The following is a 23,166-nucleotide window of genomic DNA, read 5'->3' on the forward strand; positions in this document are numbered from 1 at the left end:
TTTGTGAGACTAAATGCATACACTTATTTTTTTTGTTTTAATGTAGATCCATACTATGTGTAGCAGAGCATTGAATGTTGCTTGAATTATTGTTCTGGATTTTATCTCAAATTTCTGTTTAAGTACTATTGATATGTGATGAAGAAGAATGGCATGATCAACTAGATCAAAGGCTTTTTTTCAATCAAGAAATAAGGCTCCAACTCTCTTTTCATGCCGTTAAATCAACAACAAACCTTTCAGGACAGCTTTGTATTTCCGAAAAAAAAAACATTTTGAAAGAATTCAAATGCTGATTTGTGCTTATATTCTAGAAAATGCACGAAAACAGTAATTCGATTGATTTATGACGCCACAATAGGCAGATGTTTAAAACAAATGAATATTCCAGTCATCCACTCAAATGACCACGTGGACCACTCAGAAATTTTTAACTCAAACAAAGGCACTTATAGCTGCACTCTCACAGATTGAACGCGTTGACAATTGTTTTATTTCTTTGTCTTGGAACAAGCCAATTTATGCGAAAACGGCTAGAAACCAGTGATATAAGACTGCTGACAAAATTTCAGATCGCAGATTTTCATGTTTAAGTTCAAAAATTGATGTGTTATGCGTTTTTCTTAAACCGTTAGTAACGCTTTTAGCCATAAATTATTAATTTTAGAACGAAAATATGAAAATCTGCGAGTTGATCTTTTGTCATCAGTCTCATACCACTGGTTTGCAGATATTTACTAAAAAAACTGGCTCATTCCAAGACAAAAAATAAAATAGTTGTCAAAACGGTAAATATGTGAGAGGGCAGCTTTAAGTCTCAATCGAACATAACTGGTAAATGTCTGAACCGTTAGTTTATTACAGGGAGGGGGGGGGGGGGGTCATTGTATTGAGAGTGAGTGTAAGTGGTAAAAGAAAAAAAAACGACCTGTGTCTTTTAATCCATATGAACAGTCAGGCTAGTACGCGACACAGCAGCAATGTCGAGGTCCACAGTGGTTTGCACGCCATTGACAGCCGAAGGATCCATAACTGTATGATAAATAGTCCACATGACCAAACCCACGTTCATATCCGGTTCCCTGTGAGCCTTCTCCTCCTTTGTTGCCCACGGTGAAAGCGTTCACGCATTTTACCCTGAAATGTGTTCAAAACATGTCCGAAAGGAGTATATTCATGTACAACATGTACTCTAAATTGCGTAGGAAAATGTAACACATGGTTGTAAAAAAGGAACTATATACTCTCTTTTTTTAATTTTGACCACGTGTTGAAATTTTAGAAGGGTTTAAAATTTCAATAAATGAAAACTTCAGTATTATATTTTCGGAGATACAACCATCTTTAAAACATACCGTCACCTTGGCGCAAGAAAAATATGTAGCTTATTTTTTTAATTCACAGCTCATATATTTCGTTCTGATTAGTATATCTATTAAATGTATATGTATTAACTGAATTAAATGCTTCATAACCAAAATGTAATATATTTTGCTGTTAACAAATATTGGATTTTCTTTTTTCACATGCACCAAGACAAGACCAAGGTGCCTAATAAAGATATAAAGCTAAAATTGAGTTTTAAGATTATGAAATTTTCTGTCATTTGTTATCAATATTAGCATTAAATATAAACTGAATTTAAAATGCAAATGAGCTAATTAAAAATTGCAGCACAGAAACTAAGGTAGATGCCGTAACGTAGATGTGTTGCCCCATATGTTGAAGCATAAAACTCGGAGAATATCTATCAAATCACAAAACTTAAAATGCATTTTAAAGCTCAATCTTTCTATTGAACTAGGATAATTAAAGAAAAATAGTGAGCCTACCATAAATTAATATGCAAAAAGAGGATTGCATAACATATATCAATACATGTCTTTGTGTGCCAAGGTGACGATTTATCCTAAGTCCCTATATGTTTTGGCGTTAACGAGTTGAGCTAATTTCAGAACGGATACTAATTTATACGTTTCTATAGATACACACATGGATCTTTGGTTTCCGATCGCAGCCAGAATCTCAGGAGCAGCTTGGGCGCAGACTGTGTTGCAGGTTGGCGCAACCTCGCAATGGCGTCTTATGGAAAATGCCCAACCCTTGGATAAGGCGGCACAGTACGCTTGCGCGATCTCGTCAAAGTGTGACCGGGCATCAAGGGCGGAGTTGACTTCAGGGAGAAGGACAATAATGTAATGATAATGTACTTTTAACAACATAAAAGAGTAAAATTCTGTTTATATATAATACTATTGATATAAGAAAATGCTCTCATGTTTCAACATCCATCCATTCAATTGCTTTGATATACTAGTAGTTCTTTTTGGGCTTAAATGATGTTAAACACTTTAAACAAAATGTATTTATACCATTGTAATCTTATATTGCTTACCATAAACCTCTAAATCCTTTCGAGTTGACATTATATTTTCTTCCAATGCCATCCCTTTCGACTCATTGTCAACGATTTTAGTCGACAACTTTGTCACTGCCTGTTTTAAAGTATGTATCACTTCCTCCAGACTGGAAATTCTTTTCTTTTCCAGACCAAAGGCTTTTAACACATTACCCAGTTTTGCTGAAATGTAAGGCACGACGACTTTCTTAACGTGTGTGTCATTCTCCGCCGTTTTAGAATAATTTTCCTTGTCCCGTGTACCTTCGACGTCAGCGTTGATAGCGTCCACTGTTTCCTTTAGGATTTTGATGTCTTTTGATCTCGTTAGCCTTTCTCGAATTATTGCACTCCATAGCATCGACACATCCTCGCGAACGCGCATCAGATGTTCTTCTAGAAATATCACATCCGAGGAATTTTGACAGTGACTGATAATAAACGTATGGACTATGAGTAAAAAGCAGCAAAGTCCATACATTTTTTTACTTATTTGTTAATCTAACCGAAGTAATTAAACCTATTAAACCTCAATTAAGTTATTCTTGAAAGAAACAACAACTATTGTATGTTTAATTTTCTTTTCCAAGAAACTTTCCCGGATCTCGATCATGCACTTCTTTATCAGAAATATAATCTTGTTTGAATCGCCAGATGCCTTTGAGGTATGATCGTATTCATGCACCAATGTTTTCTCTGTTTAAGAGATATATGCTCGCAATAAAAAACAAAAAAGTTAACTGGAAACGTTCAAGGCTGTCCATCCCCTAGTTACCCTTACAAATCCAAATCGCGTTTTACGCGTAGCAAAATTATAGAATTAAATAGACAAAATAATATTGCAAAATGGACTACAAAATTCGCTATTTCAATCTGAATTTCAAAATAGAATTTGAAACAGATATTTACAACGCAGAATACATTGTCTGTAATGAATACATTTTTGTACATGATAAATATTATCATCAAAACTAAACGCGATTGACAAACTAATGAAAAAACTCAATTGTCCACTCTGGAACCAATTCAGTATGTTTTTATTTATGAACGGAAATTGGAAATAGCTTACATTCTAGGTACGTATTTGTGACAAAATATATTTTCGTAAAAGAATGGCTCCCGTAAGATCTTATGGGTTTAATGGCTTGGGAACTGAAAGAGCACTTATTCGGTATAGTTTCCCCTCTTTTACACACACTGTCTTTATTCGCTTGTAACAAAAGGTCAATAATGTGTTAAATGAATAATTAAATAATTAGGCCCATGTCTTGGACAGCGTTTGAGTATCATCGCTCAGTCTTACTTTACATTATAAATATGTTTTAAAGAAATAATATAATGTAAATGTAGCCATTGGAAGCGTGTTCTGGTACGGGATATTATCTGAAGTAGGTTTTGTACGTATTTATGCTGCTCTTTGTGGGACATTATGAATGTTAGGAGATGTGAAAGTTGTCTACTTTGAATAAAGACTAAAAGAACATTTACCATTAAATAATAAATTATCAGGACAATTTAACAACTACATTTGTATATGCCAATGTTTTTACGTCCAACTCCTTTTTAACTGCGTTCACAATCAAACCGTGTAGAAAATTGCCGCTTACGCAAACTCTGACATTTGAGCACAGGCACGTACTTTATTAGTAATTGTATAAATTGGCTCAATGCCACAGTTATCTACCGCCCCCCCCCCCCCCGGACGTTACTACACACAAAATAGTGTAAATATCTAGGACATGATTTCTGAACGTTTGACACTAAATAATATGTTGCAAAGCAATTGTCTTTTAGAGAGGGTGTAGGCAAAGAGAAAATTATAGATATTTAATATATTCGAATGTCGATTCCATGCAATACGCATAAAACATACCCTATTGACGATTTACAGCCAATATTGAAATAGTGCGAAGAGAAAATGAAAGTGCAAGTCTAGATGTCAGCTCAACATAGATCATGTTTTAATGAAACATATGTCAATGAAGCATGTAGGAATAATGCGGCATTGTCATTACGCAATTATATAAGCTAGAGGTTTTCTTACATGTGAATATACTATGTTCCATGTAAGTAGCTTAATACACTGGTCAGCAATACAAATATATATATATGCATGGTCTTCTTCGAACAAATATGCTAATATAAAGCCATTTGTTGCCTTACTTAGCATGATAAATGGTCAAGAGTACAAATTTATAATGTTTTATGGTAGTACCTTTCATTACCGTTTCAACATTTCGAAACATGACCAAGTGTTTACACGACTTAAATGACTACGCAAAACTAGTACTTATGCAGCTATTTCGTAAATAATAAAAACTACCACCATATTGTATTTATATACGGATTACCATACTATATTTAAATCGTCCACATCTTCAGAATTTCTTGAGAGTGCCCTTGATAATCGTACTTTTCAGCTCTTAAACGTAGGGACACTGACGTTTACGAATTTAAGTTTTATATTGACTAATACGTATTATATAGCTGCTATAACATACTGCAGCTTTGTATAGATCATGCCTTTGCAAAACAAATGAACTCTTTGGCCGAAACATTTAACTTTTGACTGTAATTCGGTTTGTCGATTTCTCGTATAGGACATTTAGGCAGGGAATTTGACTATTTTGTTTCGACGCTAGGGCGGCTGTGAGACAGTGACTTACTAAGACATGTAGGTTTTCACAATCGTTCGAATCATTTTACTGTACACAGTTCAAATCACCAGAAAAGAAACAATCGTTAATAAGTCAAGAGAGGAGATCCGACCTCAACACTATTTCAGAGAGTGCGATGAAAAGTAGAAAGCCTTGAATATAGTGCCATGCAACGGAGACATATTGAAACCGTATCATTTTCAACTGTTCTTGTATATGCTTCCTTTTTTAAATTCAATAAACCGTTGCTTATGGTGCATAGCAACGAAAAGTAATGTTTATAGCAAGCGCAATGCAATTCTCCTTGACAAATCGATTACGTAAACGCAGCCAAACATATGAAATCAATTCAAACTTCGATGGAACTTCACAAGATAGTTTTCGTGCAGTTAGGTTGTAAACTAAATTGGCCCCAATCTACAGTAATAATATTCCTAAGAGTATTGAAGACTTTCGCAACTAGTTTTTCTTTTCAACCAGTCCCTTCTCTAAAAAAACAATAATAGACCTTGTAGATTTAGCTCGAGGGAAATATATCAATTTCTTCTTTAAATACTAAGAAATTGGTTATCATGTATATCCCGTGTAATTTACTGCTCCTTTAATGCATATCAATGGACTAAATCGGGGGATGAAACAAGTAAAACCACTCAACGGATTTCCACACCTTTGTAAGAGACTTTCTCGTCTGTTTGGCGTGTTGTTTATTATTTTTTATGAACTTGAAATATGAATAAAATTATGATGTTGTCATTGAACAGAAACACCTTGAATCCTTATTGTTTCTGTACGTATGCGATTTTTACGTATATGTTTTTCGATAAATTAATCGACTGTCGCTTCTTAATAAACCAATAGTAATATTGTGTATGTGTTGTCTAAGTTAGAACTTCTAACACATTTGCACGCAGCAAGATAGAAGGCCGATGCACCTTAGCTTCAAAGAATGTTATCATGTTTTTGGTAGTATCATATTTGTCTTATCTGAATTATTTATGTGATTCGCAGCGTTTTGATAATAAAAACATGTGAAGATATCATTGATTTATGGTTTTCCAAAAGACTGTATCATTCACTATTGCAGATATGAAATATTCATATTTTTTAATGTGCAAAGATAATTTTGAGTTCGACAGACTTGTCTCCCTGAAAAATGTTCAATAAACTTATTAAAATATGCTAACAAAATAAAATATTTACTTGACTTTCTGTACGATAAAAATTGGGTTAAGTTTGCATGAACCGGTCGCCCTTGTATGGCCTTGGTAGGCGGAGTTTGGCAATAAAGCAGCAACGCTCTGATTTGGCGCTGATGAATCATCTCGTGTAGTGATTAATTACTACAATCTACTTTAATGCTATAAATATCAGGGCACATGCTCTGTTGAATGCCGGCTTGTTTACATGTTTATTTTGATGTTTTACGAAGAATTTAAATGAAAGACATTATTTTTTTAATAATTATTTGAAAAATGCTTGATTTTGCTTTTGACAACAAAAGAGCACGCATTGAACGAATAATTAAAAAAAATTAACATTGACTTACGCGGGTGTTCGTCTACAACATCTGTCAAAACAAACATAGCTGATAATTCTGAGTTCGGCGATTTATTTCTAGGAAAAATGTATGATCCATTATCGGATTCAGACAATGAGCATCTTTCTACGATATAATGTCAATGTGTCATGTATTTTCGTGAGTTCGAACAAACGTCTTATTATTGACAATTTAAGAAGACTAGCACATCACAACACTTCAATATCTTTGCAAAAGTTAAAAGACAACAAAAATGAAATTGTGACGTTATAATTACCTTGAACTGGAAGTAAACCATAAAATCACAGAGACCACATTTTATGCCCACTCACATGGGTCATGCATATGTAAAACAGAAGTTAAAACGTATCGACAGTTCTCTTGATTAAAATGAACATATTGCAACAAAAATCAGTATTACCTCCACATATCTTACAGAAACTATTAAATAGTTAAATAAAAACTTTATTATTATAAAAAAAATTTTTTGCAAATTACTTATGTATTCATTTATTATTAAAAAGGCGCAGCTAAACACCAAGGGCGACAAGTTCTCTTACCATTTACATTCGCTCTACACGTTTTGTTCCCCTTTGTTTAATTAAAGACTTGTTCTCAAACACTTTTAGGTCAAAACGAATAAAGAAATAAAAACGGAAATGTAAATATAAGTATTTATTCTTATTTTTGTGTGTTCATGCATATTTTTCGCTATCGCAGTTCACGGATATGCAAAATCGCGGCCGAGCGTTCTTAATGCATGAACGCACACAAAATAAGATTCAATCTTCAAAAAACCTATTTATGTTAAAATATATTTAGACGACAAAAACAAGAAAGCTCATTTATTTTGGAAATAAACTGATTTTTGAATGTGAACTAGGCCATGCCTTCATAAAAAATCTTCAAAAGAAGGTTCAATCATTAAAAATAAAGAACTTAAACTCAATGAAAACAGCTTAAACAGTGATATAGAATTTCAAAACTACATGCATTACAGGAAACACTCTGTTCTAAAAACAATGATATGAAAATGGTATTTTGTACCTTGAACTTTATGTTTGACTATACAAACAATATTGATGAATTCAATCCAATATAGTTCCTATACAGCATATGAAGTTCAGCTTTTTATCAAACACATGTGCGACCAATTATGTTACATATTTAGACATAGCTGACTATAGATTCCATATGAGAATACTACCGACACACCAATTAGTGTTTAAATTTAAACTAGTCGATTCCAGTACATTTTGCAATTAAAATATAGAAAGAATATTTATATTGGAAGTCTAAAAAACACTTATGGCATAAATTATACAACTCGGCGTAAATGAATATAACAATTTACAAACACGAAGCCCTATAATGTATAGTATAACGCTCCGTGTAATACCCGAACCGTCACATAGAAATAGTCAATATAAATCGGTTGTAATCGAATGCCGTCGGCAGAACATTCAAAGACTAACCTTTATTCAAATTGCAAATTTTCATTTTTTGAGCAATGAACTGAATCAAATACATAAAAAACGTGGCTGAACGAAACTCAAGTTCCTCATGATTACCACATTAAGACAATAGGATGATCTGGGTTATATTTTGAAACGACCCTGACAAGTTGCGCAACTTTCATAGGCGACTGACCAATTAAAGTGTTGTTATGTTGGTGGCTGGCTTATTCAAGTGTTGAGATGATGGCGATTGGCTAATTCAAGTGTTGAGATTTATTAGCACCAGGTTCAGATGATTATAGGCATTTCAGACGATGACCCATCTTTAAAGATGATGACATGGAACAGAGACAGTTTGAATCTGAATAGTTTAACAACAACAAACTGGTGCAGCAATATTTTGCAGATGAACACAGCAAGATAGAATGCCGATGCATTTAAGCTTCATAACTAGTTTTCAGACAGTGGTATTTATATTTATCTTTAATGTGCCGACAATCAATATAATGTTTATTTCAAAGGCTGCCGTCCGCACGCAATATATAAATTGTATTTTTATGTGAGAACATCTTTCTTTTAAACCAGCGTTCCCTATGTGGATCACACTTTGCATGAGCGGAATCATCACATTCCATCTTGAAATACCATAGGTTATTCCGCAGTGTAGTTTACTGCAACTTGATTACAAATTAAAGATCATATGGAAATATAGTAAACTAAAGAAGGCAAAATGATTTACTTTTGCTTTGCAATGTTGGTGGAATGCTCATCAAATTTTGAGGAACTAGATAATTGAATTACGGTGGCTACCAGCATTTTCACATGTTTTAAGGTCATGAATTGATCCGTTTTGAAATAAATGCATATATGCAGTACCCACAGCCGTTCAACCGTATTTTATTCATTCAAAAATCGACAACGACCGATAATACGACTTTTGCTGGTTGTAAATACTTATCTATGAAATGCCTAGTGTTTTGTGTTTTAAATGACCAAGCCGACTTAAACAGAAACAAACTGCTTCAAACACGGTACGCAGATCCTCCGATTTAAACCCATTTACAGCCCCTGATTAAGCTCCAGATAAGCCGTGTGTACTTCCGAAATAATCTGAATTTGCGGTCGATCTGCTGTTGACCTAACACTTTTCTTCATTAAGATGATGATAATTAAAAGCCATCATGTGATGATCATTAAACGTTTTTACACGCTCTAGCCACCAGAGGGACTTGTCAACCAAGGGTTTCCGTGGCAGCCATACCAACTTAACTGATTTTTCTTTGCAAACAAATAATTAAACCATTTTCTGGTAACATTCACATCAGCCCCAAGCGATTGATTAGTGTCTAAACCTCTACTAGTTAGCTTTCACGTCATGGAAAATCCTGAATAGATCCTAAAGCAATTGACTGTCCCTAAAATCGTCCGAATGTCCAATGACACATGCCCGTAATCTTAATGTAACTTTATAGAAACAAACGCTTCGGTATTTATGACCACAGTAGGAGCCAGACAGAAATTATCACATAGACAGAAATCTAATATTAATATTGGCGAGAGGTCATGGTGTTACATTCATCCATTTCCAAAACAAATATTTTCCTGAAATATTTATCAATTTATTTTTGAGCATTCATAAAAATGATATGTATGTTTTCGTGTCTTTGTGTGGTGAGCACAAAACAAGTTGAATACCCGTTTAACTTTCAAAACTAAACGCTTTGATATTTGTAAATACAGTAGAAGCTAAGATAGAAAAATGACAAAGATAGAAATGTACTTTAATATTGGCAAGAAGCCATGTTGTACCATTCCTCATTTTCAAAAATAAAATATTTCCGAAAATTTTAATCAAATTACATATACATATTTTGCGGAATTATAACAAAAAATGCTAGGAAAGATTTTCTTGTTTTGGGGTTAGGAGCACAAACAAGTAAAATACTTTCATCATATACATGAACATGAACAAAACCGTGATTGGAAAATATATACGACAGCCTAAATCATGCATGTTTTATTTCGTCATTTGGGTATAATACTGAAGACATTTAAAGCACCTTCCAAAACGTTGACTTATGTTTATGTTGCCTTGTTTATACATTTGTTTTCACTTTACATGCATTTCGGGCAAGGGTTGTTGTAGTCGTATTTTTTCCTCATTTTCCTGTTTGGAATTATTAATTATTACACAAACTTATTTCCCTTGAAATCCTTCTGTGCTTCGCCAAGTTTTGGTAATTAAAACATTTGAAAAATGTAAAGAAATCATTGCTTGGTTGCTTTCCAAAATACCGTATCAACTACTCTTTCAGATTTACAATATTGATGATTATTTTAGAGTCGACGGATTATTTTTTATTCGAGAGACTTGTCTCCCTGGATAATGTTAAATTAACTTATTAAAATATCTTAACAAAATCAAATTAAAGCTGTCTGGTTTTAAATATATTTAGGCGACAAAACAAAATTCAATGGATTTTTTTCTTTAAAGAAACTCATAAATTGTGGAAATAAACCAATTTTCGGAAGTGATAGTGTCTCAATAAGTATGCGAAAAGCTACAGAAAACAAGCGCAGTAGCAAAAAGATAAAACATAAACCCGGTTTATTGGCACTGGGTAAACGCCAAAGACATAGAACATAAAATCTCAAACAAGAAACATGGAAGAACAGAACAAAACTCCACAAGCAGCACAGTAAATAAACTAGGGATGCAAACGAATATTCGAATATTCGATCAAAAGAATGGTATTCGAATATTAAAATCGGTATTCGAATATTCGTTTATTTTTTACTTTTTTTCTAAATTTTGTTCCATCTTGAACATTTATTTAACATTTATATTTAAAGATTAAAACGCTCTAATTTACCCTCGTTTCGTCAATACACCCACGCATGTCACCAATTATCGAGGCGCGAGCATCTAGACAATACACAGTGGCGCGTCAAGTGTCAATTAAGGCCCATCATCATGGCGAAATAAACAAATAATTTTACGTGTGCCGTCCCCTGCCAATTAGCGGCAATGAAATAAATAAAGTTGAAAGGGGATTGAAACCTATTTTAAACGATGTCAATTAAGGGTTCGTCATGTCAGCAATAACACAAAATATTTCTTTTGTATGTCAATTAAACTGAGCAATGTAGCTAAAATCGCACTGAATATAATGCGCATAAAATTTGATGTCCATCATTCCTTGTGAATAAGCTCTCTCGAACTGTTCGGAAATAAATATAACAAATACACGTAAACAAAATAATCGACAAAATGCCTTCCGTGCCTTCTGAGTGGATATTTTCATGTGCCGGTGTGATTGTTAACAAACTGAGAAACCGACTTGCCAGTGAACTTGTAGACAAGATTATCTTTCTAAATAAGAATAAGGTGACCTGTGACATTGACGAATAAATAGCTTGGGTGATATCAAAGGGATTCTAAGACTAAGTTGGTAGTGAAACAAGCCAACATATGTGATGTATGTTATTTAAAGCAACTGTTTATTATTCTTGTTTATGAATTAAATTCAAAGTGTTTTGTGTAATATAGAATGTACATGTATATAATTTTGTTATCCTAATAATAGCATTATTATTTAAAATATTTCACAATATACTAGTTAAAATCCAAATATGTTGTTTTCTTTATCTTTATTGGTATAAAAAAAAGTAACAAACGAAAGACGGGTACAAAATAATAACAAGTCGACGGAAACCAGACCGTTTGCAACGGTGAAGATGCCATGACCTTGACTTTTGATATATCGACGTAGTTTTTGTAATGAAACAATATGACATACTAGTATAATTCTAGATAACATATGCAAAGTTATTTTGAAATTGCACAATAAAGCCACTACACGTATTACAGACGACGTCATACAATCCGACATCAATAAAATTATTCGGCAAATGTCATACCGGAAGTCATTATTTGAAACGCAAATGATCGATGCAATATAGAAGTTTTTAGACAATCTTGCCTGTGATCGAATATTCGAATATTCGATCAAAAGAATTACCGAATATTCGAATATCAATTTTGCCATTCGTTTGCATCCCTAAAATAAACATAATTTGAAAAGGTTTATTCATAAATGATGTCCTCAAGCCTGGAGTCAAATAAAACAATTATACCTCAATAAAAACAGCCAAAACTGTGACAAGGAATAAACAAACAATATGCAATACAGTAAACACTCAGATCTACAAAAATGATCTTAAAAGGACATTTATAATTTGCAAATATTTATAACTTAAGAACAAACAATGTTACGATATTTGATATATCAAGACTACCTATACAGCATAAGGAGTACATGTTTATAAATCATTTATAAATCATATAATTTAAGTTGTGTATTGCATTGACCATGACACTGGGTTGAGCCCTGAAGCATTGCAGATAGTCACCAGACCACATTGTCTATTGCATTGACCATGACACTGGGTTGAGCCCTGAAGCATTGCTGATAGTCACCAGACCACATTGTGTATAACATTGACCATGACACTGGGTTGAGCCCTGAAGCATTGCGGATAGTCACCAGACCACATTGTATATTACATTGACTTTGACACTGGGTTGCGCACTGAAGCATTGTTGATAGTCACCAGACCACATTGTGTAGTACAATGACCATGACAACTGGGTTGCGCCCTGAAGCACTCCGGATAGTCACAAGACTACATTGTCTATAACATTGACCGTGACAACTGGATTGCGCCCTGATGCATTGCGGATAGTCACCAGACCACATTGTCTATTACATTGACCATGACACTGGGTTGAGCTCTGAAGCATTGCGGATAGTCACCATACCACATTGTGTATAACATTGACCATGACACTGGGTTGAGCCCTGAAGCGTTGCGGATAATCACCAGACCACATTGTATATTACATTGACTTTGACACTGGGTTGCGCACTGAAGCATTGCGGATAGTCACCAGACCACAATGTGTATTACATTGACCATGACAACTGGGTTGAGCCCTGAAGCACTGCGGATAGTCACCAGACCACATTGTCTATTACATTGACCATGACACTGGGTTGAGCCCTGAAACACTGCGGATAGTCACCAGACCACATTGTCTATTACATTGACCATGACACTGGGTTGAGCCCTGAACCACTGCGGATAGTCACCATACCACAATGTGTTTAACATTAACCGTGACAACTGGATTGCGCCCTCAAGCACTACGGATAGTCACCAGACCACATTGTGTATTACATTGGCCGTGATTACTGGGTTGGGCCATGAAGCATTGCGGATAATCACCAGACCACATTGTGTAAAACATTGACAATGACAACTTGGTTGCGCCCTAAAGCACTGCGGATAGTCACCAGACCACATTGTGTATTACATTGACCATGACTCTGGGTTGAGCCCTGAATCACTGCGGATAGTCACCATACCACAATGTGTTTAACATTGACCGTGACAACTGGATTGCGCCCTGAAGCACTACGGATAGTCACCAGACCACATTGTGTATTACATTGACCGTGATTACTGGGTTGCGCCCTGAAACATTGCGGATAGTCACAATGCCATATTGTCTATTACATTGACCGTGACAACTGGATTGCGGCCTGAAGCACTGCGGATAGACACCAGACCACATTGTGTAGTACAATGACCATGACAACTGGGTTGCGCCCTGAAGCACTCCGGATAGTCACAAGACCACATTGTCTATAACATTGACCGTGACAACTGGATTTCGCCCTGAAGCATTGTGGGTAGTCACCAGACCACATTGTGTATTACACTGACCATGACAACTGGATTGCGCCCTGAAGCACTGCGGGTAGTCACCACACCACATTGTGTATAGCATTGACCATCACAACTGGGTTGCGCCCTGAAGCACTCCGGATAGTCACCAGACCACAGTGTGTATACATTGACCATGACAACTGGGTTGCGCCCTGAAGCACTCCGGATAGTCAGCAGACCACATTGTTAATTACATTGACTTTGACACTGGGTTGAGCCCTGAAGCATTGCGGATAGTCACCAGACAACACATTGTCTATTGCATTGACCGTGACAACTGGGTTGCGCCCTGAAGCATTGCGGATAGACACCAGACCACATTGTGTATAGCGTTGGCCATGACAACTGGGTTGCGCCCTGAAGCATTGTGGGTAGTCACCATACCACATTGTGTATTACATTGACCATGACAACTGGGTTGCGCCCTGAAGCACTGCGGATAGTCACCAGACCATAGTGTTTATTACATTGACCATGACAACTGGGTTGCACCCTGAAGCACTGCGGACAGTCACCAGACCACATTGTGTATTACATTGACCATGACAACTGGGTTGCGCCTTGAAGCATTGCGGATAGTCACCAGACCAAATAGTGTATTACATTGACCGTGACAACTGGATTGCGCTCTGAAGCATTGTGGATAATCACCAGAACACATTGTGTATTACATTGACCATGACAACTGGGTTGCGCCCTCAAACACTATGGATAGTCACCAGACCACATTGTGTATTACATTGACCATGACAAATGGGTTGCGCCCTGAAGCACTCCGGATAATCACCAGAACACATTGTCTATTATATTGACCATGACAACTGGGTTGCGCCCTGAAACACTGCGGATAGTCACCAGAACACATTGTGTATTACATTGACCATGACACTGGGTTGCGCCCTGAAACATTGTGGATAGTCGATATACCACATTGTGTATAACATTGACCATGACAACTGGGTTGCGCCCTGAAGCACTGCGGATGGTCACCGACCACATTGTGTATAACATTGACCATGACACTGGGTTGCACCCTGAAGCACTCCGGATAGTCCTCAGACCACATTGTGTATTACAGTGACCGTCATCACTGCATCGTCCACAATGCTTCAGGGCGCAACCTAGTTGTCATAACTAGGTTGCGCCCTGAAGCATTGTGGGTAGTCACCAGACCACATTGTGTATTACATTGACCATGACAACTAGGTTGCGCCCTGAAGCATTGTGGGTAGTCACCAGACCACATTGTGTATAACATTGACCATGACAACTGGGTTGAGCCCTGAAACACTGCGGATAGTCACCAGACCACATTGTGTACTACATTGACTTTGACCACAGGGTTGCACCCTGAAGCACTGCTGGTAGTCACCAGACCATATTGTCTGTTACATTGACCGTGACAACTTGGTTGCGCCCTGAAGCAATGCGGATAGACACCAGACCTCATTGTGTATTAAATTGACCGTGACAACTGGGTTGCGCCCTGAAGCACTACGGATAGTCACCAGACCACATTGTGTATTACATTGACCATGACAACTGGGTTGAGCCCTGAAGCACTGCGGGTAGTCACCAGACCACATTGTCTGTTACATTGACCGTGATTACTGGGTTGCGCCCTGAAGCACTGCTGGTAGTCACCAGACCACATTGTCTGTTACATTGACCGTGACAACTGGGTTGCGCCCTGAAGCACTGCGGATAGTCACCACACAACACATTGTCTATTGCATTGACCATGGCACTGGGTTTTCCCCTGAAGCCTTGCGGACAGTCACCAGACAGTATTGTGTATTACATTGACCATGACACTGGGTTGAGCCCTGAAGCATTGCTTATAGTCACCAGACCACATTGTGTATTACATTGACCGTGACAACTGGGTTGCGCCCTGAAGCACTGAGGACAGTCACCAGACTGCATTGTGTATAACGTTGACCATGATTACCGGGTTGTATCCCTAAAGCACTACGGATAGTCACCAGACCACATTGTGTATAACATTGACCATGACAAATGGGTTGCACCCGGAAGCACTGATGAAAGCACTAGACCACATTGTTTATTACATTGACCATGACAACTGTGTTGCACTGCGGATAGTCACTACGCCACAATGTGGTATTACATGATTTACCGAAACTACTATGTGTCCTATGGCTACTACAGACACTGGTTTATTTTTAAGGAATGGTTTTTCACCGAAATGGATCTGTGAGAATTGCCTCAATTTTAATTATTCATTTAATAGTACAGGGTCTAAATGATTACTTTTATTTTGTCTTATAATATATTTCACAAAATGTGAGTGGGCATATAGATTTTCCTTTGTCGGTCAATGTGTGCATTTGTATGTTAACCATGTGTTCATAGTTTCTTCAAGTTTTTGTTCTTCTTAAGTTCTAGAGAAGCATTCCAGTCAGGTATTTTAAAGATATTAAATATGAAAATGAAATGCTCATGATGGCATGAGGCAAAATATGTTGGTAATTTATGCCTTGGAATAAAATTAAGTTAAACGGCAGCTGCGGCATAACATCAAAGCCATACAGGATCAAGGGGTTTCATCAGTGGAGGAGCTCATGAGAGGTCTCAACCAATACAACGAAGGACTGCGTCTTCTTGGGAGTTTGAGGCTCAAAAAGAGGTTTTTCCCACCAAAAAAAAACACATTTCACAACCATTTGAGAAAAAAATTCAGCGGATTTTGATGGGCTTCAAAAAATAGAAAAAAATAAAAGATATGCTTAGAAGTTGTAGCCTCTGTTGAATAATTCATAAGGTAAAAATCAGCAGGACTTTAAAAAATGTTTTATAAACAGAGGAGAAAAGTAAAATCAGTAAAAGTTGTGAGTTTGGAAAGTAATAGGTCAATGCCATTGCGTGTAGTCTTCTATACTGTATGGAATTGAAATCAATGTATTCCATAGAAGTATAGTATATGGATAAATCAGCAAAAATTGGAACTTTGATGTGTTTCACCTTATTGATCTTAAATGTTCAGCTAGGAGAATGGAAATTTGAAGACCTGGCATATGTCCGGATGATGAAGAAACGGCAACAAGTTGTGTGGAATCATTTCATAGTTTACTGCTACACATGTTAACTCAAGTACAGATTATGAAACCAAGACAATAGCAGGAAGTGGACAAACATATATCAAGACAAGATTTCATAACGTTGGAGACAGTGCATTTGCATTAATGAAATAATGTTATATTAAAGTGATGAGTTTCACAAGGTTGAAGAAAAGGAAGGTAAACGAAACTATCTGAGTTTATCTGCAACGTCAGTAACAAAGTTTATAATCTGTCCGCTGCTCAGTCTGTCAGCTCATAATCAGTCCTGCAAAGATTGACGTCTGTCACCATAACGATCATAGCGATTTGGACGCAAAGAAAACCTGAAAGTACTGTTAAAACTCAAAGTAGCGGTAACTTAGTGCTAAGTTACTTACTTATATAAAGTTGGAAATTTACTTTATTCAAGCAAATTTATTTTTTTGATTATTCGATTATGGAACGATGAGGTCGCCGATCGTCGAGTTTCTATTATCTGTCGATATTATTGATTATCGGCGATCATAGGCCCATCACTATATATTTGTATACATTAATATCCATACATTTTTAAGAATCCTTTTCTCATCTTCCTTATATATCCTATATCGACAGCTTACTCGTCTTTGCGTTAATAGTTCGTGCAACAATCGAACATTTCAGTCCGAAGCCGTAAAACACTCAGAAACTTACTGCTCTGATAGCTTTATACAGAGCATGCATCTTGCAAAACATTGAACTAATTGGCCGCAATATTAACTTTAAGTGTACTGTTGTGGTAATTTCTCCTGTAGGACATTAATGCGGTCAATTTGAATTTGTGTTTCGACGATTTGGAGATTGTGGAAAAATGGCTAACTAAGACATAAAAGGAATTCACGATCCTTCCAGTTAAGATCATTTTACACTTCACATTTCTAAACACTAACACGTTAATCAATTGAGAGCGGAGATTCAACAACACTTTTCCAGTTCGTTGAAAAGTTAAACCCTGAAATAATGCGTCATGCAACGGAGACATTTTGAAACTAAACCGTATTATTTTCAACTGTTATTGTTTATCGCCCTTGCACGAAATAAATGAACCGTTGCTTTTGAGACATATCAACCAAAAGTAATGTTTAAAGCAAGCTCAGTTTACGTAAGCTCAGCAAACAACTTGAAATCGATATGGTGGAACTTCAGATGATAGTGTTCGTGCATTAAGGCCGTAAATTGAACTGGTCCAATCTACGGAATAAACATTTCTAAGGTTATTAAAGCCTTACGCAACTTTTTTTTCTTTTCAACGAGTGCCTACTCTAAGAGATTAATCAGACCTTGTAGACTTAGCACAAAGAAATAGATTAATTTCTTCTTTAAATACTAAGAAATTGGTTATCATGTATATCCCGCAGTGTAATTTACTGCTCATTTATTGCATATTAATGAACTAAATCAGGAGATAAAACAAGTAATGGCACCCTTTGAAGAGAATGTCTCGTTTCTTTGGAGTGTTGTTCGTTCTGTTTTGTGAATTGAAATATGTATAGATATATGAATTAAGATCATTTAATTTTCTTAGTGAATTCTTCCCTCAGAAAACATATGCAATTATATGGAAATGCATTTATATATTTTGACTGCACTTCTACTGCCGGCTGTACGAATTGTTGACAAAAATGGTTCATAAATTTTCCAGCACTTGATTCGTTTTAATATGTTTGTATTTGCACATGTATGTTTGCTCCTAACATGTCCATGCACAATTTAATACTAAACTGTAGTAAATCAAAGTGTTTATATGTGAGAAGGCCCAGTCTGCATAGTAATTAAATACGCATGCATTAAAGGCTACCGTAAATTTAAAGGCACAAACACATACATAGAAGTTTCATTGAAAGTGTTCAAATCAAATCATTTCGATAACTGATAAAATATTAATACCAGGCTGTTATACTCTATGAATCTGGTCAGTATATTTTTGGAATAGGTCGTCTTTTCTACGTATATTAGAAGTGTAGGGCTCCTTCCCCTTAACTAATTTCTACAATTACTTTTCATCATTGCAAAATGATATACCTTCAGCTGAAAACCATGAAGCAAGCTTTTTTAGCAATAACCATGATTTTGAAAGTATTAATTGTAGGTTCGAGGAACTAGATAATCCTATTTCTTGCGAAGAAATAAAAAAAGGTAATTAAATCACTCCAGAGGTGAAAAGCATTTGGAAATGACCAAATATTATAGTATTTTATAGTATTTTATCGAGGGAGTCGATAGTCTGTCGTCACATCTAGTTGATTTATTTAATGCTCTTCTTAATTCGGGTCACTTTCCATTGGAAGAGTCTAAAGGTATTATTGTTCCTGTATACAAAAAGAACGACTCAAGCAACCCAAGTAATTACCGTGGGATTACATTAGTAAGCTGTTTTACAAAGATTTTTACCGGAATATTAAACAAAAGAGTAACTGACAGTGCAGAAAATAATGATATACGGAGCGATTCTCAATTTGGATTTCGTAGGGGTCGGTCTACTACAGATGCAATTTTTATATTAAATGCAATTGTACAAAAACTGCTACATGATAAGAAAAGATTCTACTGCTCCTTTATCGATATGAAACGTGCTTTTGGTAGTGTCAGTTTACATAGCCTTTGCTTAGAGCTTTTTAGAGCAGGAGTTGATGGGAAAATGCTTAGAATCGTTAGGAATATGTATGCGAATGTGAAATCATGTGTAAAAAAATGTGGCTCGTTGTCTGATTACTTTGATTGTGTTGTCGGCCTTAAAAAAGGCGAAATAATGTCCCCGATTTTATTTGCACTTTTCGTCGATGATCTTGAGCTATTTTTAGAAGATAATCATGTAAGCCGACTTACCTTAGATGATATCACTGTTATACTAAATTTATTTGCCGACGCTATGATAATCTTTGGCAATACTGTCGATGAATTACAAAATAGCTTAAATTTGTTGCATGTTTATTGCTTGAAATGGGGACTAGATGTTAATATAGAAAAGACAAAGATAATGGTATTTCGGAAAGGGGCCAATTTACGCGAAAATGGAAAATGGACATATGACAATAAATATCTTGAAACAGTTGATGATTTTAATTATCTTGGAACAGTTTTTAACTACACCGGGTCTTTTGTTTTAAACCAAGAACCCATAGCAGGGTAAGGTATTAAGACTCTTTATGTACTTATAAATAATACAAAACATTACAATTTTTAGCCTAGCATTCTTTGTCAATTGTTTGACGCCTTTGTTGGGGCCATGTTGAATCATGGGTCTGAGATATGGGGATTCTCAAAATCGAAAGAGATCGAGCGAATTCATCTAAAATTTTGTAATTATATTCTCGGTGTTAAAACGAGTTCATGCAACATGGCCGTTCACGGTGAAATAGGTAGATATCCTTTATATTTTGTAAATGAAAATACCAGAGTGTATCGTTATCCAGTGAATTAACTGAAATACCTCTCCAAACGACCTTTTGCTTTTGCGACTGACTTATTATAGTGTTGAGATGTTGGCGACAAGCAAATTCAAGTATGGGGAAGTATAAGCATCATGAACATTCAGATGTTACCATTGAACAGAGTCGGTTTGAAATGAGTTTTTTCTGTACGCATGTGTTTTACGTAGATGTTTTCGATCAAATTATATATTGTCCCTCGGTTGCGATAAACAAATAGAAATATATTGTTAGGTGCTCTAACACATACAAATGTAATAGATTTGCACTCGTTATGTCGATGCATTTAATCTTCAAAGAATATGTTCGTGCATTAAGACAATAGTGTTTGTCTAAAACGTGACGACACTCAATAGAATTCCTAATTCGAAGATTGTCTTCGCCCACAGTCTATCTATAAATCGTATGTTTTTATGAGTGAACATCTTACGCAACTGTGTTTTAACCTACGTTCTTATTTGGCTGATCACACTTTGTAGATGGCATGAGAGGATTCAATAAACTCCGTCTTAAAAGACATAGGTCTAGCTATGTTCTCCCTCAGTGTAAATTACTTTACCTTGATTATAAATTTACGATCACAATCAGGATATATAACAGGCTAATGAAGTTGAAATTATTTTCCCTTTACTTTGCTGTTTAACGTTGTTGGAATGGATACAGATAGTTGGATGTTAAGGTGGCTTCTCCACATTTGTTTCTATATAACGACTTATCCATAAAAATTCCCTTGTTCAACGAGTAAAAAGTGTTCATCGCTTCATTATTTATTTTCTGTACTTCTCAAATTGCGGTTGGCCATTCAAAACTTGTCTTAATTCGTATGATAGTTCAATGACATCATTTGATAATCATTATACGATTTTACTGGCTAAAGCTAACAGAGGGTCTCATTCAAGTTTAGAGGCATAGATGTTCAGTAAGCAAAACCTTTTAAACTAAAATCTGTTTTGTAAACATGTATTTAAACTCTTTTCTTGATAGTATTTGAACCAGCCATTAGCGATTGGCTTGGATCGAAGTCCTTTGATTCTTATTAATTAGCAATCACGTCGGAGAAATTTTTAATAGATGCTAAAGCGATTGACTTTTTCTAATGTCGTCAGAATGACCAATCGACACCTGCCTGTAATTTTAATGAAACTCTGCTTAATAAATGTTCTGTTACATGTTTATATACAACATTTTGTATTATGTGATGAGAGTAAAATAAAACTGTAAACTGTAAACTTTAAACATAAATTCAATAATCACAGTAGAAGGAAAACAGAAAAAGTGGCGAGAGGCCATGGTGTTACATTCCTCCCTTTCCAAGATAAAATAATCCCCAAAATATCAAATAGCATACATATTTTGAGGAATAATAAAAACTGAGGTAAGTTTTCGTGTTTGGAGGTTATGAGCACAAACAAGTGAAACACCCGTTTAACTTTCAACATTATATATGAACATGAACAAAACCATGATTGTAAACCATATAAGACATCCTTAATTATGATTGTAGGATTTTGTTTTATTTCGTCATTTGTGTATACTGTTGAAAACATTTAAAGCACCTGTTAAAACCTTAACATAGGGTTTCATACATTTGTTTTCACTTTACATGCGTTTCGGGCAAAGATTGTGGTAATCGTTTTTCATTTCAAATATATACCAAGACAGATAATTCTTACACAAACTGATTTCTCTTGAAATATTTCTGTGCCTCGGCGTATTTCTACAATTAAAACATATAAAGAAATCATTGCTTGATGGTTATCCAATTAATTGTCTCAATTACCATTTCAGATTTGTGATTTTGATGATTTTTTAGATGAAAAGATTATTTTTGATTCCACAGACTTGTCTTCCAAGATTGTGTTCTATATACGTATTAAAAAATTATAACAAAACCAAATATGTATGCATATGTGATTTTTGTAAACAACTGTGCTGCATTCTAGTTGAAGTTTTATAGACTTCACATTCCAGTGTCACTGTTACAACAACTAATAAATTACAATTTGGCGTCAAGTTACCATATTTAAACTATTCAAAAATGTTACTAGTGAGGGCCTGAACCATTGACCGTCAATTAATTAGGTAGATGCGTTACCAAGCGACCTAATAATATCTAATCGGAGCCGGTTTAAACGTGAAGAAAGTTCAGAACAAAGTAAAACAAATCATATAAACTGAAGAAAAAAATCAAATTCTCAGCAGTCAGACTCAGGCGTCACCATTAAACGAATGAATCCAGCGAACTGGAACAATTCTGCTTACTCCTGAAAGCTAAAATGCAGTCATACAAAGACAGATATCCAAACAGCTCACATAAGTTCATTATTTTAGTTTTTAGTATGTTTTTTTTTCAAACTATATTCCTATTCTTAAGCGTGTAATTTATATTCTAATCAAGTGTATTTTTACAGCATGCTGGAAAATGTATTAAATAATTCATGTAATGCTTAGTGGGTTTTTTCACTTTAAAAGATCACTATTATAGATGGGAAAATAGCGAGAGTCGTAAATCAATTAAAAAATAGTTGAACTAAGTTACAGAAAATTTTCTCTGTACATGAACTGTCCATAGATGAACATCTGTTTCTGTGAAGTCGTCGACCTTGAAATACGTACGAAACGAGATTGGGATACAAACAGAAGCCCACGCAGGCTACAACAATAAGATCATTACTACAATGTTAACATATTACATGTGGACGCGTTGAAATAAGCACGGGGTTCAGTCAGTACTAAGATAATCTGCTAATCAGAAATTCGATAGTAGTGTTCATCGTTCAAATCTAGGTTAGTAT

General features: G+C 35.5%; 1 protein-coding gene across 1 annotated transcript; it reads right to left on the reverse strand.

Annotated features, from left to right (window-relative positions):
• Nucleotides 1-933: 933 nt before the first annotated feature.
• Nucleotides 934-2,948, reverse strand: LOC128218469 (uncharacterized). Its single transcript, XM_052926142.1, has 3 exons — nt 2,396-2,948; nt 1,993-2,173; nt 934-1,137 (listed from the first exon to the last, which is right to left on the reverse strand). Exons 1-3 carry the CDS (start codon nt 2,877-2,879, stop codon nt 960-962), a joined length of 843 nt encoding a protein of 280 aa, XP_052782102.1. The 5' UTR covers nt 2,880-2,948; the 3' UTR covers nt 934-959.
• Nucleotides 2,949-23,166: the final 20,218 nt, after the last annotated feature.

The sequence above is a fragment of the Mya arenaria genome, chromosome 14 (assembly GCF_026914265.1).
Source record: "Mya arenaria isolate MELC-2E11 chromosome 14, ASM2691426v1".
Taxonomy (NCBI): domain Eukaryota; kingdom Metazoa; phylum Mollusca; class Bivalvia; order Myida; family Myidae; genus Mya; species Mya arenaria.